Source organism: Thermobia domestica, chromosome 6 (genome assembly GCF_964235325.1).
Source record: "Thermobia domestica chromosome 6, izTheDome1.hap1.1, whole genome shotgun sequence".
In the NCBI taxonomy this organism is placed as follows: Eukaryota; Metazoa; Arthropoda; class Insecta; order Zygentoma; family Lepismatidae; genus Thermobia; species Thermobia domestica.
In genome coordinates, this window is record NC_137459.1 from 134377657 (window position 1) to 134390808 (window position 13152).

Genomic DNA, 13152 nt, shown 5'->3' on the forward strand with positions numbered 1-13152 from the left:
ACACTTTCTTGATTTCGGCAGTCAGGGAGGTGATGCAGACAGCACCACCTGCTGGTCTCCTTTACTTCCCAGGTTGCTCCAGATAGCCATTTCAAATAGGGTGGGTTAACTTCAGAAACGTTATGGAGTAAGTGTAGGCCGAGCAAATTTTTTCACCCCATCAGTTTTAGATGAAATTATGCTCACATATGCTCCTAGTTGTTCCTAAATAACGTTTCACTACGTCAAGAACGAGTAAAGACGTTTTCTCGCATCTGGTAATAGTGGATTCACTCAAATCCATGAAAATAATTAGATAATTTTTCGTCACTTTCCATCATCCTGAAGTATATATTTTTAAAGGTGCCTATTTTGTGAAAGTTATGTTTAAAATCACTTTCTCACGCCGAAAATTAGAAAATTTTCTGTTTCCTGGAAATAGTTACTCAAAATTTATATCCCTCAAACCGCTGACTTTTCCAGAAAACAACCTTAAATCTTCCCAGTGTCCATAGTTAGCCAAACTGTCTTCTTGTATCAGGATATTCATATTGTATATATAAAAATTTCTGGCTGTATGCTGAATGTTTCAAAAGAAATTCAGAATACTAATGTAAAACTTTCAGTAAACCTATGTACGCTGCGGAGTAGAATTAGCCAAAGCTCTGTCTTAGGAACTTTCGATTTCCTAGACCAAGAATAGGTTTGTCCCAATTTTCTTTCCTCTTCGAACTGGAATTTTAGAAATTTCTATCTTATTTGTGTTTTTTCGTAAATTCCAATTACCTACACCCAGCCCACTTGGAGATCTGGTCAATAGCGGAAAGCAGTTCAAACCCTCTTTCCCCCTTCAAAAACTCCATCCTATCCTCAGCCTAGGATTCAGCGAGTATATTTATATAAAATTTCAAGTTCTACACCCAAGAGTTCCATGGATCTGGTAGAAATTGAAGGAAGAGTTTAAGTCCCTCTTCTTCCTTGTAGGAGTGCTATTTCGTAATGCTCTATATCACCCTTGGCCTAAATTTCAAGAATATTTGTACAAAATTTCAAGTTTTTGCGCCCTAGAACTTCGATGATCTGGTAAAAGTCGAAGACAATGTTCAAGTTCCCTTTAGACGTGTAAACCTCCTTTACTTCCTCAGTCTGAGATACATAGGAAATATTTATATACAAAATTCCTGGGTTCTACGCTTAATAATCTCTAAGATCTGGATAACGACAAAAAATATTCAATTCTTCCTTTCCCCCATACGACCACAACGATTAAAAAGAGCGGAAAATAAAGAAAAGAAACGTCTTACTTACAGCCTAGAATGTAAGGAAAACTTTTATACAAGGATTCAAGATTCCACCTAATAGTGTTGGAGATCTAACAAACAATATATATATATATATATATATATATATATATATATATATATATATATATATATATATATATATATATTCAAACCTCTCATCCCCCCTAGGGGCCACATTTCCCAAAATGCTGTCCTATATACAGCCTAGAAAGTACGGAAAATATGTATTAAAAAGTTCAAGATAGTGCATCTAATAGTTCCAGACAACTGGCGAACGGCAAAATATCATTCAAGCCCCATTATTTCCCCTTAGGGATCGCATTTTAAAAAATCTTGTTCTATCTACAGCTCAAACTACAAGAAAAACGTTTATACAAAAATTTAAGGTTATACGTCCAATAGTTTCGGAGATGTGGCGAATGGCAAAAAAGTCATTCAGGCCTCCTTATCTATCCTTCGGAACTCGATTTAGAAAAGCTTGTTATCTGCAGCTTGATTAAAAAAAAAAAAAAAAAAAATGTACAAGATTTTAATGTTCTATGCCTAATACCTTCGGAGATCCCGGGAACGACCAAAAATCATTCAACCCCCCTTATACCTCCTTAGGGACCATATTTTTATATATATGTATGTATAAATTTCGTATGTTCATAGCGAATATTACGGTCTTTCTTCAATTAAATAAAGAAAACTATTCGTCTGCTAATCGTTGTCGTTTTGATTCTTCCACCGTACGCGTCAAAATTGCGGATAAACTTGAGATATGTTATTCTTTTCCATTCTTTATCCTATAGACAAAGGAAAAGAGTTGAATCTGGCAGCGAACTGAAGATTTTAAATCTTGGATGTCATTATTATTATTATTATTATTATTATTATTATTATTATTATTATTATTATTATTATTATTATTATTATTATTATTATTATTATTATTGTTAATAATAATAATAATAATAATAATAATAAAAGTAAATCTATATTATAAAATTGAAAGTGACTATGTTTGTGACTCTTAATCTCTTGAACCGCCCGACCGATCTCGATCAAATTTTCAACGTAGATGCGGTTATGGCCTGGGAGTGTTTTTAGCTATCTACTTTGACGATACAACTTAGGGGAGGGGAAGGAGGGAGACATAGAAGAAATAAATGAAACTTAATAACTCTTGAATCACCCAGCCGATCTTGATCAAATTTTCAATGTAGATGACGTTTGGGACTGGGATAATTTTTATCATTTAACTTTTACAGTGCAACCTAGGGAGGAGGAGGGGAGAGATATATGTAAAAAGAATAAAAATAAAAGTGACCATCTTTGTGACTTCATCACGCTTTAACCACAGAACCGATCTTAATCAAATTTTCAATATGGATGAAGTTCGGACCTGGGATGGTTTTTATTATATCACTTTGACGGTAGACCTTAGGGGCGGGGAAGGGAAGAAATCTATAAAAATAAATCAAACTTAATAACTCTTGAGCCACCAGACCTATCTTGATCAAACTTTCAACACAGATAAGGTTCGGGCCTGGGATGTTTTCGTTATTTCACTTTTACGGTGGAACCTAGGAGAGGGGGAGGGGGAGATATATGTAAAAAGAATAAAAATAAAAGTGACCGTCTCTGTGACTTCATCACGCTTTAACCACAGAACCGATCTTAATCAAATTTTCAATATTTATGAAGTACGGAACTGGGGTGGTTTTTATTATATCACTTTGACGGTAGACCTTAGGGGAGGGGGAGGGGAGGGGACATATATAAAAATAAATAAAACTTAGCTCTTGAACCACCCAACCGATCTCGATCGAATTTTCAACATATATGACGTTCGGGCTTGGGATAATTTTTAACACTTAACGTTGACGTTGCAATGTAGGGGAGGTGGAGGCGGAGATATATATATATATATGTAAGAAAGTAACAATGAAAGTGTCTGTCTATGTGACTTCACTCTTGAACCACCTGACCGATCTCGATCAAATTTTCAACATAGATGAGGTTCATGCCTGGGATGGTATTTATCTATTCACTTTGACGATAGACCTTAGGTGAGGAGGTAGGAGGGGGATATATAAAAATAAATAAAACTTAATAACTCTCGAACTACCGAACCGATCTCGATCAAATTTTCAACCTAGATGAAGTTCTAACATGAGATTATTTTTGTCATATCACTTTGACGGTGTAACTTAAAGGAGGGGAAAGACATTTACAAATGATCGAAAATGACCAATATTAGTGTCGAATCTATTGTTTTTGAGATCGCTGAGATGAACAGTGACATTTCTGATGCCATTTAAATCCAAATTCAGCCCAGCAAAAATTGTAGGAGGGAAGGGGGATGGTATATATACTTCCTATGCCGTGGCCCGCAACATGGGGAGGAGAGGGGATATATAAAAATCATCGAAACTGTCCAGTATCAAGGAGCGCTTTAGTAATAGTAAAAAGTGTGACTGACTAACGAAACGCATTACTATTTTTTCTTAATTTAGCCCAGCGAAGCGGGTAATTGATGCTAGTACATAATACATCCTTCAATCCATCCATCCATCAATGAATGAACTAACTAACTCACTCACTCGCTTACTCGAAAGAATTAGTCCTTGGTTAGTCACAGTGTTTCGGATCTTTTACGATCGATATATAATCTTAAAATTCTGGTAAGGAAAAACGACATTACCTCTAATCACTCAAACAAATAAATCGAAAACACAAAGAAGCGAATACTTTTCTGGTCTACTAAATTGTTGGTACACACTACCTTTAAGAGGTCCCGGGTTCGTTTCTTGGTAGGAGAGCCTAGACATTTGAACACACTATGTTGAATAATATTCCACCTTAAACTGAAGGTCCGTGCCTCATAGCGTCTGCTGGGAAGAGATCCTGAACCAATCATTGTCTTTAACTCTCTTTATGATGGTAATCTTGCTTTTTGATTTTCATTTACATCTTGGAAACGAAGAACGAGATTTACTATATTAAAGCGGGATTCAATCCACTATTTGGGATGTTATCGGAGACATTGTACTCCGAGCAGAGTTTTTAGCCTGCAAAATTCGCACCAAAGAAATTTGTGTAAACTTGTGGCTTCGATTGGCTCCCATTGTATAATCATCAATTTTGTTAAGGCATTATACTCAAATTTCAACTTACTTTACTTGCAAAAAGCTTAATACGTTGTGTATGAAAACTTTGTCTTAACTTTCCGAAGACACTATATAAATGTAATTTAAACTTGTGTATTCAATTATTTTCAGTGCGCTTTCCGAGAAATTTTTGCAAACGCAAGGAAGGCCTACTTACATTACACCTACATCATTCTTAGAACTCATTGGTTGTTTCCAAGAACTCATTCTGAAAAAGCAGAAGGAAACGATGGCTGCCAAATTTAGATATGTAGGTGGATTAGACAAACTTAATTTTGCTGCTTCGCAGGTAAGGATTATATTTTCCCTCATTAGTAGAGATGTTTACATATGTAGGATGTTCAGGAACCCCACCCTAAAACTTTTCTGACATGAAAATGTGAATAAAATTTTAGACGAATGTGGGTGGACAAATACGCCATTTCGGAACTATAGGCGCTGAAAATTGATCAAAATGAGGGAAGAAGAGGTCATAACTCGAGAACTAAATGTCACAATAAGGCTGGCCTAAAGAACTACGTGGTTATTTTAAGCCGTAAGTTCCAGTAATAATAAATCAGTAGATAATAAGCAAGATTAGCCATTAACCATAGGAGGTTTTCTACAAACAAAAACTTATAAATCAGGAATTGTAAACTAGTATACATTTCACTCCCAGTGGTAGATTAATGGAATCCACGATTCAAAATATTCATTATGTTTGTATACCCGACCTTGATCCAGTATTTTGTTCTCGAGTTATATCCCTCTTTGTACCGTTGTAAACATGAAAAAAGAAAATTATAAACCAACATGGGGACACGAAAGCGTCATTTCGGAGTTATAAACTCCAAAATAATGTATTTAGCACTTACGCTGGTCTAAAATTTTGTTCCAGTTTACATGCGAAGAATCATTAAGTATATGTATGGGTTACACTACATGATGGACATTTTTTTTCTCATCAAAATGGTACAAATACGTTCTTTTGTCTAACGCGTAATTTCAAAGACACAGCCGTGAACAAGTTGCACTATCAACAATTATTTATCCTGACATTTAATTAACTTACTACTGTTGTTTCACAGAGAAATTTATGTCTCTTCTAAAATAAAAATGTATAAAAGCTTAAATTTGTCTGTTGCTACGTCTAGAGCTACGTTTTAAAAAGAGTTCGTAATATTAGAAGTGAATCTATTATTTATATATCATACATCGCTTGTTTAGTGTCTTTCTTAAAATTGTATTTAGTTTTTAATGAAATAAGCATGATTTAAAAAATTTTGTAGCCTCGAAGTTTTATTCTATCAGTAATAACATTTGCATAATAGGCAATTTAATTATTCTTTAAAGGTTGCTGACATGCAAAATGAACTAACGGCTCTGCAACCGAAGTTAGTAGAGGCAGCAAAAGTGACGCAAGCCATGATGAAACAAATAGAGAAGGAAACAATAGAAGTTGAAAGAGTATCAGCTATAGTCAAACAAGATGAAGCAGCAGCTAATATTCAGGCTGAAGAAGCACAAAAACTAAAATCCGAGTGCGAAGAGGATTTGGCTCATGCAATTCCATACTTAGAAGGTAACATTGTGTTCTAAAATGTTATTTTATATTTTCACGTGTTACATGAGACGACCAAAAACTAACCTGTTGCAAGATTCTACCTTTGTGAGAATTAATTGTTTCATTCTTGTACACAGAGGAAAAAGTGATGTGTGACTTTGATAATCAGTGTGTTTTATCTTACTTCTTTTACATGTATTTCTGAATGACCCTTAAAATCTGAATGAGATCATGTAAGTTTATATGTTTTACTTTTACTTGTATTACTGGCCGATGTTTCTCTTTTGACCCTACTCCATAAATACATTTTCATTATGTCAGATATATATATTTAAACACACACGTGTGTGTGTGTGTCAGACATTTCAAATAAAACGTTCAGTGCCTATAAATCACAATAGGAGATAAAAGTATGAGACAAGAAAATCTTAGAGAGTGCATTGAACAAAGCGCTCTGCTTGCCTAACAGGGTCTCCTATCATATGGACTGAGGAAGTCATCCGAAAATCTTAAGTATCAAGGTATGAAATTTACATCATTGGAAAGATCATGGAACAGCAAACAGTTTTTGTAGGAAAAAGTTTTTCATGTGGGGCACCGTTTACGAAATGGACACTAATTGTGAGTTCTTGCACATTCCGGTAAAACTTCCAATGGTTATACATCTCAAGCGGGTGGAGGTAAAAGAATCAAACAAAAAATGAGATGGGGAAATGTAAGAAGACGCATCAAATAGAACGCTCTGCCTGACTTACAGGTCTCCTTGTCATGGATCTCCGGGAGCCACTCAAAAATATTAAATTTTAAGGTATGGTAATTTAATGTCATTGAAACTATAATGGAAAAACGAACAACTTTTGTAGGAAAAAGATTTTTGTGTACGGCACTGTTTCCAACATGACCACCATTTAATTGTTTGTTTTATCTGACTGTGCAAGAATTCACAATTCAATGGTAGTCATATCGTAAAACGGGACATACTTCTTACAATAGTTGTTTCTTTTTCCACAAACCTTTCAATGGTGTAAATTATTACATATCATACCATTTAAAAATTTCGAGTGACCTTTTCGGGTTCATGATGAACGGGCTCTATAGGGCACGCAGAACAATCCATTAGATGCGCCATCTGACACTTTCCTATCTCATTTTTTAAAATTTTCATCTTCAATGTTATCCAACTGGACACAGGGAGGGATACATTAAACTCATTCGATTGGGTTTTAAACGTAGCATAGTAGTAGACCTTGAGCTGCAATATAAGCATGCGACATATGATGTGAAGGCTTTCGATTTAGTCCATGAGCCAGACAACATTTTGGTACCATCCGGGGAGGCAAAATCCCCCAATACTTTTTGAACAGACACGTGGTCCAGTATGTCAAAACTGCTTGGTGGACTTTCGTCCGGCACAGCTTTATGCAAAATATGACGTCATCAATATGGCCGCCTACTGATTTAATCATAGCAATTTTAAACGATTATAACTGCACTATCGTTCAAGGTAGGAACTTAATTTTTGCTTTATTTTCGAGAATATACTCCAGGCCTATATTTCAATACCAAAGGTTTCCTAATTGTTGCCGCCATTTTGAAATATAGTGCCTGAAAATGGAGAAATGTCATGGTCACACATTCAGTCGCATCCTTTAATTGCGAATAACTATGAAATAGCTACATTTACACAAAAACACCACGAAATAAACAATGTTGTGCGTTTCAAGAGCTTTCGAACGACACTTGAATCATAACTGTATCTTCACAAATAACGGAAATAAGTCTTTTTATGCGCTGGTAGGTGTAAATTTCTAAGAATTCAAATATTAGAAATTTTACTTCGATTTCGATTTGGCTCGAGTTTAGCGTCCCACGGTTATGTCATGGCGGCTAAAGAGGACGTAGACCTATTGATTATAGGGGAATCCGAACTACTTTTTTCTTGAAATGTACCCTCTCCGGAAATCGAGCCCAGGAGCACGAGCAACGAGGGCAAACGTGTTAACCACTACACCAAGCTGGAGTCTTCCGAAATTTTACGTGGATGTGACTTTTAACATACAATGTGAATGAGACATAGTGATATTGATTTCGGCAGAAATACAAGGCCTTCAATATGAATTGATCATTTACTGCGATTCTAGATTTATATTACAATATTCATACTGGCGTGAAGTATATGCTCTACATTAATAAAAATACATTATTCTTACAATATACGTCCCTAGATAGGGGATCCATGTATAATAAACATCATTTGATTTACCCCCACTGGAAGGACACCAAGAGGTTGTCTAGCTCACGGTATTAGTAGTCCTTTAACATGTTATATGCAATACTGGAGGATAGCCATTATATTAAGATAGTTAGACTGTATAAGTTGCTCTACGAAGCCTTAATGAGATTGACACAGAAAGGCTTTCTTAAATGGATGGAAATAAATAACCAAAACGCCAACCAAGATCTTAATAACGCTATCACACAGATTGAATTACTTCGTGACAATGTGTGTCACAAGTTACAAGGTGTATTAGAGAATGTATCCAGTATTCGCATTCTGAATCTCTTCAAGGATTACCAGGAATTTCTTTGAAACATAATGGTGATTTATCCTCATTTTGGATTAATTATGTTGATATGGCAGATTGTTCTTGGTCTAGTTAGAGCTTCTAGAGTGGTAGAGTGCGGTGGCTCAGTGGTAGAGCGTTCACCTCTGGTGCTTGCGGTCCCGGGTTCGATCCTAGCCCCCGCCAAGTGAACTTTGTGAACAAACACCGTGTGCGTGGGTTTTCTCGGGGTTTTCCCGTTTCCTCCCACTTTCTTCATTCCACCATTTCATTCATTTCTCATAATCACCGTCTCCTTTAGCCTAATCGGCATAATCGTGGGACGTAAAACTCAAATATTTCATTTCATTTAAAATTGCTATCGTGAAATCAGTAGGCAGCCATATTGATGATGTCATATTTGGCATAAAACTGTGCCAGACGAAAATCCACCAAGCAGTTTTGACATACTGGACCACGTATCTGTTCAAAAAATTTTGGGGGATTTTTTCCCCCCGGATGGTACCGTTGACCAGATTTTAGAGGTCTGGCTCATTCCTAAGTTACAGGCTCTTAAATTTTGAGTCAGATTTTGGAAGAAGGAAAAATTAAACATACACCAAAATTCGGCATCGAGCTTGGCATGATGATAGATACTGATCCTTGCATATAAGAGTGTGAAATGTTACGTTGTTCAGGTTTTTGATTCCCGAGTTACATGCGGTCAGATTATCGAAAAAATTAAAAAAAAATTACCCGGATTCATCCGATCGATATCAAATTTGGCATGATGGCACACTTTGACCTGCTATATAAGCATGTGAAATATGATGTTCATTCTTTTGGTAAGTTGTACACAGCAAAAGTTTTCAATCAATTGATTGGATATAATAAAACCGTAATAAATACTGTTTAAATAGCAGTGAAAAGTCAGTCTTGGGCAGTTTTTTTACTACGACTATACGTATTTAACATGTTTTGTTATTAATGAAATGTTTAGTATTACTAAATATGAAGTTGTTATCTTTTTTAGTTCTTTTTATCCAGTAGTTTCATATTCACGATTACTTTTTCCATTGTATAGAGGCACTAAATGCCTTGGATACCCTAAAACCTCAGGATATCACTTTAGTAAAAGCTATGAAGAATCCTCCTGAAACAGTGAAACTAGTAATGGCCGCAGTGTGTGTGATCAGAGGAATACCCCCAGACAAAGTTCCTGATCCAGCTACGGGAAGAAAGGTAAGGCTATAATCAATTTTGCATAAGACAATATCAAGTGTGTGTGTGTGGTTTTTTTTTTTTTTTCCTTACATTGAATTGTTGGTTCTTGGTTACAGCAATATATGTTTCTCAGTTGCAATATAAAGAATGTATTGAATATCAAATGGACCTTTAGCGTAATGTTAGGTAACAATGAAATTTCTGAACAATCGCTGCACTTTAATGACTGACTTCGTTTCGTAATAAGTACGAACACAGGAAATACATTGTTCAACGCTCTCACGATGTCCATGATAACTATTATAGTGTTCCTATAAAATAGCATCCTATTCTCTTCCAATGTCCCACCCGTAACCCACTCCAAGATATCACGCCTGAGCAATATTCAGTTTTGAAATATGTTAGTCGACTCCGCGCCACCCTGTATGAACTGATATAACACGATGTTCTGTGCTCCAGTGCTCAATTTCGACTGACCATATAACGTAGCGTTCTCTCCTCTTTCGGTTCTTACCCCGCCAACCAATATAAGTTATTACGCCTGCGCAATATTCAAATTTGAAATGTGTCAGTCGGCTCGGCGCCCATCCTGCATATATGCATTCCATTTCGTGTAGTCGCTGTGCTGAAATGGGTCATTGAACTAAAAGTAATGAATATTTTGTTCTTCTTTTGAAACAGAAAGATGATTACTGGGGACCTAGCCTGAGAATGTTAGGAAACTTGAATTTTCTACAAGAACTGAGAGATTTTGATAAGGACCACATACCTGCAGCAAATATGGCAAAAATTAGGAAGGATTTTATTTCTCATAAGGATTTTAAACCTGAGATAGTTGCCAAAGCCTCAAGCGCAGCAGAAGGACTGTGCAAATGGGTGCGAGCAATGGATGTGTATGACGCAGTAGTAAAGGTAAGAGTTTTCTAAAATTGGCAAAGATTTGTGATGCGTTTCTTTCTCATTTTGGAAACATAGACATGTTTTTAGATTACATTTCAATGATATATACTTCCAATTTTGTTGTAAAATTGATAATAATGACGTAAAGCTTTTAAAATACTTCTTAATTTTTGGTTTTAGAGCATTGATTTGAATTAATATTAGGGAATTAGTTTTGTGTTGCTGATGTATATTTAAAACAAAATATTTAATGTACATTCTATATTTATGTATAAAAGTAGTATGAGGTAATATGTGTTGTGACTTGTGAAATTTTGACAGAACGTACTATACATAATTACAAGAAATACGAATACTTTATTTCTTAACTTGAATATAATTCCATGATATCTCATACACGTATTCTCCGATCTTATCAATAGCTACTATTACGTACCTTTTCAAATTACGTTCTCTTTTTAATAGTTATTATTATTGCTATCACTATTATCATTCAGCATTTGTATGCACATCTCTTCAGTCAATTAAATCATATTCAGTGGGTTTGTATATCCATCTCCTAACTATGAAAACATTTACAGTCATTCAAACACCAATCATTTGACGGTTTCAACCTGCTTTACATAAGTTATTATGGCACAAGATAAATTACCTGTATGCACGGGAGACTCTAAAGGAAATATACGCGTGTGTGTCCCCTCTCCCAATTTTTTGTGTAAGTAGGAAATGGATCCAAGGCTGAAAGTTCTTATGTGAAAGAACTAAAGAAATAGAAATATCAAATGAATGTTATAACTATTGTTAAGTAGTAGTATTGTACTCTCCTTATATCAAACTTGATATATTTTAAAGGCAGTAAGAATTAGAATGACAAGAAGAGATGGGAAACAATCCTTGAATTTATTTTTGAGAAAACAGGAAAACACACAAGAATTTATACATTGTATTTTACAAGTGTCTTGAGTTTACACATAAAAGTATTTATGTTCTACTCACAAGTAAGTTCTATCATTGTCCAAGATGTGAACACTGAAACGTGATTTTGAAACTACAATCAGACCTTCTTCCAGAAAATTTCTCTCTGGATTGGTAAAATAAAAATGTGACGGAGCTGCAATGGGACACTATTCGCAAGACGTGCCTTGCTCAAAAGTGACAGGTAATGGCAATTTACCTTAGCTGCGGGTGGAAGGAAAGGGGTCATTTGGCCAACTCCGAGACTCATAAATATACTTGGAAGAAACACTGAATGCTACAGACTGTATTATTGATTTATTACAGTGAAATGAGATGCAGTCTTTAACATCTCACAAATACCCTAAGGGGTAAAGAAGACGAATGTTGAGTGAGGAAAGTGAATATTGAAAGAAACTGTGAAACGAGAAGGGGGAAAAATTGAAAGAACTCCTAGAAAACCCACGGATGCAATACATAACATGATCTAGAATCAAACTAATATCCCTTGGAACCAGACGTGGACATCCTATGATTGAGGTACTATAGTCAAATTATGGTAAGGGTAGGCGCTTCCGATCCCGAAGTCAGGACGTAAACTTTATGATTTTCACTAGCGTTGCTCATGGGAAGAGTCTTGAGGCTGTCTCCTCTTTTAAAAAAATGTCGTGGATATGGAGTTTTGTCTCAGAAAGGTTTAGCTGTTTCTATTGGATAAGTTCTCGCTTGTCTCGTCTCGTGGACAACGCTAATACTTGCACACAATAACACACATACAATAAGGCACCGGCGGTCGATAATCATGGTATGTGAACACGTTATTAAGTATAAAAATATAACAGTTCCTTTTAAATATTGAAAAGTGTTAAGTTCAAAACTAATATTAGTTTGAAGATACGATGTCTAATATTAGTTTGAAAATGCAATGTATTCACCCCTAAAACGAAGAAGCCTGAGTGAGTGAGTGAGTGTAAGTGAAATAAGTATTACCTATTTCATTTATTCTATTTTGGGAATTAAAAAGTTGAAGATCGTTTTTGTTTTCAAAAATTAAACCCAATAGAGCATAAAGACATTTTATTTTGCTCTCATTAAATAAGTGTGATATACATGTTTATTTCTTCACCGTAGATTAGTTGATTAGAGTTTAGCGTCTCTTACAGCAGTGAGGCTATATGAGACATAGACTTAGAGCTTAATGTGGGATCCGAATCACATGAGTTCCCACCGGGAATCGAATACGTGTCTCCTGCGCGATAGTTCTTTGCGGTGAAGATAAACAAAACCCTCAAGATATTAGTCAATCGCCTGTGGTTTAGTCTAAAGTCAAAACAACATCACATTTCAAACGCGATCCTTCCAAAAGTGTCTCATACACTTTCCGGACAGGTTGAAATCTGTTTCTCTCTTTCAAGTGTTTTCGTAGCATGCAGAGCCGCCAAACATGAGGATTTATTTTGTCGAATTTGAGTACCGTATTATAGTGTAAGTTGGTCATAAATTATATCTAGAATTTTCATAGCGAATAAGTGGAAAATAGAAAGTAAACA

The 13152-nt window shown here is 35.5% G+C and overlaps 1 protein-coding gene across 2 annotated transcripts in view; it reads left to right on the forward strand.

Annotated features, from left to right (window-relative positions):
- Window positions 1–13152, forward strand: part of Dhc62B (Dynein heavy chain at 62B) — a 321508-nt gene that overhangs the window by 214418 nt on the left and 93938 nt on the right. For both annotated transcript variants that reach the window (XM_081762141.1, XM_081762142.1), the window contains 4 exons: window positions 4550–4727; window positions 5771–5999; window positions 9609–9766; window positions 10430–10660. In XM_081762141.1, the coding sequence (XP_081618267.1) occupies window positions 4550–4727; window positions 5771–5999; window positions 9609–9766; window positions 10430–10660 (796 nt within the window). The remainder of the gene's footprint in view (window positions 1–4549; window positions 4728–5770; window positions 6000–9608; window positions 9767–10429; window positions 10661–13152) is intronic.